A 4,265-nucleotide genomic window follows, 5' to 3' on the forward strand; every position below is an offset into this window, starting at 1 on the left:
CGAAGAATGAGCCCATGGACCACAGATCAGTGGTAAGATAGGATTTTATTAGAAAGGAATACAGAAGGACTAAAAAGCACCAGAGCATCTGACAGAGGGAAAGACCCAAGTGCAGAGTCTCTGCGTGGGCTCTTTATCTAGGGGTATTAGGTCTTGAGAATTACACTTGGCCAGGACTTTGAGATGGAAATATGTTTTCTTTTCTTTCTTTCTTTTTTTTTTTTTTTTGGAGACAGAGCCTCAAGCTATCCCCATGGGCAGAGTGCAGTGGCATCACAGCTCACAGCAACCTCCAACTCCTGGACTCAAGCAAGTCTCCTGCCTCAGCCTCCCAAGCAGCTGGGACCACAGGCACCCACCACAACACCCAGCCATCTTTTGGTAGCAGCTATCATTGTTGTTTTTGGAGGCCCAGGCTGGATTCGAACCCACCACCTTAGATGTATGTGGCTGGTGCCCTAGCCACATGAGCCACAGGCACCGAGCTTTAACCAATTCTCTTGCCTCAGCCTCCTGAGTAGCTAGGACTACAGGAGCCCACCACAATGCCTGGCTATTTTTTTTTCTTTTTTTGGTTATAGTTGTCATTGTTTGGCAGGCCCTAGCTGGATTCAAACCCACCAGCTCTACTGTATGTGGTTGACGCCTTAGCCACTTGAGCTACAGGTACAACCCCCCATTACCTTTTAAATTAAGGGTAATTTAATTATAAATTAATAAAACTTAGTTGTTATAGTTTAAGGTATATAGAATGAAATGCACAAATCTTAAACACATAACTTGGTAAATTTTTACATATTATATATACTCCCACGTGACTAATACCTAAACAGTTGTTGGATTTTTTTTTTTTTTTTGCAGTTTTTGGCTGGGGCTGGGTTTGAACTCACCACCTCCAGTATATGGAGCCAGTGCCCTACTCCTTTGGGCCACAGGCACCGCCCTGTTACTGGAATTTTTTAATTGGCTAATTAATAAACTCATAAAAAGCTGGCCAGTTCTGTCTCAACTAAGGACCAAACAAAAACTATATTTTCTCTCACCATGTGCTGAGGAATTTCTTCAAGTGTAAATAGCATGTTATCTAAGTGATCAAAAATTCAAAATGAAATCATAAGGCAGACTGTGTGCTAAAGAGGTTATCCTATCCAGGTGCAGTGGGTCATGCCTGGTAATCCCAAGCACTTTGGGTGGTTGAGGTAGGAGGATCACTTGAGGATAGGCGTTCAAGACTACAGTGAGCTATGACTGGGCACTCTAGCCTAAGGGAAAGAGCTTAAAAAAGTGAATGAGACTCTGTCTCAAAAAAATTTCAACAAAAAATTAAAGAGATACTTATCCCAGCTCGGCGCCCATAGCACAGTGGTTACAGTGCCAGCCACATACAACACGGAGGGTGGCAGGTTCGAACACAGCCCAGGCCAGCTAAAACAACTGCAACAAAAAAATAGCAGGGCATTGCAGCCAGCGCCTATAGTCCCAGCTACTTGAGAGGCTGAGGCAAGAGAATCGCTTAAGCCCCGGAGTTTGAGGTTGCTGTGAGCTGTAATGCCATAGCACTCTACCAAGGGCAACACAGTGAGATTGTCTCAAAAAAAAAAAAAAAGGAGAGATAGTTATCCCACAATTGCAACCCCAACCTTGGCTTCATACTTTGCAAGGCTGCCAAACCCCAAAAGGTAGACCCAGTTCCCAAGGGACACTCTGGGGCCTGAGCATGAGGTATAACAGCCAGGCAACTAAATCTGGCAGCAGCTGAATAGTCAAAGCCTCAAACAGGCTTTGAGAGGCAGCATGCATGTGAGCTGTTGGAGAACAAAGACTCAGCCAAACTTGCTTTTTGCTCTGCATATGGCTCCACAATCTCAGCAGGACTGGCCCCATGATAATTCATTCCCTTCTTAGTGCAAGGAGACTAACCTCATGCTTCTTTAACTGTCTCTTCTCCAACTTCTTATTACATTTGCAGGTTACCTAAAGTAAGAAGTGAGAATCAATAAATTGGCTTTGTGACAGTACATTCTCTTGCTATTGCACAGTATCAAATATAATACATTGATGAACATTTGGGTACTTGATGGTTTACCTGACAGTGTTCCGTAGCCATGTGAGTCTCCATGTCAGATTTGGGAAATGGTTCCTTGCAGATAGGGCACATACCAATGTTCCTTTGACAGTGGATCTCGTGGATGGTAAAGTTAAACACAGGAATTTCTTTCTTACTACAGAAATAGACCAATGAAAAAGGTTAAGCATTACTAACTGATCTATGCCTTTTTTTGCATAGTAGTATAATGTAGAAATCTGACATATCGGCTCTGCACCTGTGTCTCAAGTGGCTAAGGCACCAGCCATATACACCTAAGGTGGCATGTCTGAATCCAGCCCGGGCCCGCCAAACAACAATGATGGCTGCAACCAAAAAATAGTCGGGCGTTGTGGTGGGTGCCTGTGGTCCCAGCTACTTGGCAGGCAGAGGTAGGAGACTGGCTTGAGCCCAGGAGTTGGAGGTTGCTGTGAGCTGTGATGCCACAGCACTCTACCCAGGGGGACAGCTTGAGGCTCTGTCTCTCGCTATATTAATAGTGTACAAACTTACAACTGTTACCATCCCTGCTTTCTAAGAATTAAACACTGAAAGTTATGTTTTCTGCATACTGTTCTGAATTAGCAGTGCTATGTACTGAGCCTAAACACTCAGTCTTTCTTTTTTTTTTTTTTTTAAAGACAGAGTCTCACTTTGCCTCCCTCCGTAGAGTGTCGTGGCATCATAGCTCACTACAATCTTGAACTCTTGGGCTCAAGTAATCCCCTTACCTCAAGCCTCCCAAGCAGCTGGGAATACAGGTGCCCACCACAACAACCAGCTATTTTTAGACACAGAGTCACTCTGGCTCAGGCCGGTCTTGAGCTTCTGAGGTCAGGCAATCCACCCACATCAGTCTCTCAGAGTGCTACAATTACAGGCATGAGCCACTGCACCTGGCCCTTAGTCTTACTTTCTTAAAGTCAGACCTGATGACAACCAACAAGACAGATGCCAAGAAGAATGAAGCTAGGATTTTCCAAAACCATCTATGCCCCAAAGTGATACACTCCAGTACTATTTTAAAAAACAAAACAAGACACCCCCCCCCCAAAATACACCCTACCACGTATTTTCACTTTCAGTCTTAAGCAGTTTAATTTCATTGGATTTTATTCTATGAAAAGTCAAACCAAAAAGAGTAGAGGCCAGCTTTGAGATAGTCCAAGAAGAAGGGGAAATTGCTTCTTTTCTGTCCCACATGCCTTTCAAATAGGCTGGATGCTGGTCAGAAACATGCTCTCTGCCTGGGTTGGTATACACTTTATCACCAAACTGTAAAAAATGAAATTCTGAGCCTTTCCCTCAGTCTGCCTCTTCATCTAATTTTTGCCATTCTTACTTAGCTTAAGTGATCTAATCAAAGAGGAAGGATAAAGTGACAAATGAGCAGGACCATTTAAACCTGATAAGAGTGTATATAAACTCAAATTAGAGGCACATACTATTCAAAGGTCTTACTTTGCCAGGGGCAGTAGTGCACGCCTATAAAGCCAGCCAGTTGAGAGGCTTGAGCCTGGCATTCAGGGCCAATCTGGGCAACACAGCAAGACTTTTTTCTTTCAAAAAAAAGGCTCAGTGCCTGTAGCTCAAGTGGCTAAGGTGCCAGCCAAATAACACCAGAGCTGGCAGGTTTGAATCCAGCATGGGCCGGCCAAAAAACAACCAAAAAATAGCTGGGCATTGTGGTGAACGCCTATAGTCCCAGCTACTTGGGAGGCTGAAGCAAGAAAATCACTTAAGCCCAGGAGTTGGAGGTTGCTGTGAGCTGTGATGCCATAGCACTCTACCCAGGGCTCTGCCTCAAAAAAAAAAAAAAGAAAAAGGGCAGCACCTGTGGCTCAGAGGAGTGGGCACTGGCACCATATACCAAAGGTGGTGTGTTCAAACCCAACCCCGGTGAAAAAAACTCCAAAACAAACAAAAAAAAGGCTACGCCTATAGCACAGTGGTTGCAACACCAGCCACATACACCGAAGTTTTGGGGTTCGAACCTGGCCCAGGGCCAGCTAAATAACAACAACTGCAACCAAAAACTGGCTGGGCATTGTGATGGACACCCATGGTTCCAGCTACTTGGGAGGCTGAGGCAAGAGAATCACTTAAGCCCAGGAGTTTAAGGTTGCTATGAGCTGGGACGTCACAGCATTCTACCGAGGGCAACAAAGTGAGACTCTGT

At 44.7% G+C, this 4,265-nt stretch overlaps 1 protein-coding gene across 1 annotated transcript in view; it reads right to left on the minus strand.

Moving 5' to 3' along the window:
- TRAFD1 (TRAF-type zinc finger domain containing 1) overlaps positions 1-4,265 on the minus strand; it is a 34,578-nt gene that overhangs the window by 18,598 nt on the left and 11,715 nt on the right. Inside the window, exons 2-3 of the mRNA XM_012805250.2 lie at positions 2,087-2,222; positions 1,921-1,974 (exon numbers count right to left, since the gene is read on the minus strand). Of these exons, the coding sequence (XP_012660704.1) occupies positions 1,921-1,974; positions 2,087-2,158 (126 nt within the window). The 5' untranslated portion in view covers positions 2,159-2,222. The remainder of the gene's footprint in view (positions 1-1,920; positions 1,975-2,086; positions 2,223-4,265) is intronic.

This window comes from Otolemur garnettii, unplaced genomic scaffold (genome assembly GCF_000181295.1).
Source record: "Otolemur garnettii isolate 467f Iridium unplaced genomic scaffold, OtoGar3 scaffold00038, whole genome shotgun sequence".
Classification (NCBI taxonomy): Eukaryota; Metazoa; Chordata; class Mammalia; order Primates; family Galagidae; genus Otolemur; species Otolemur garnettii.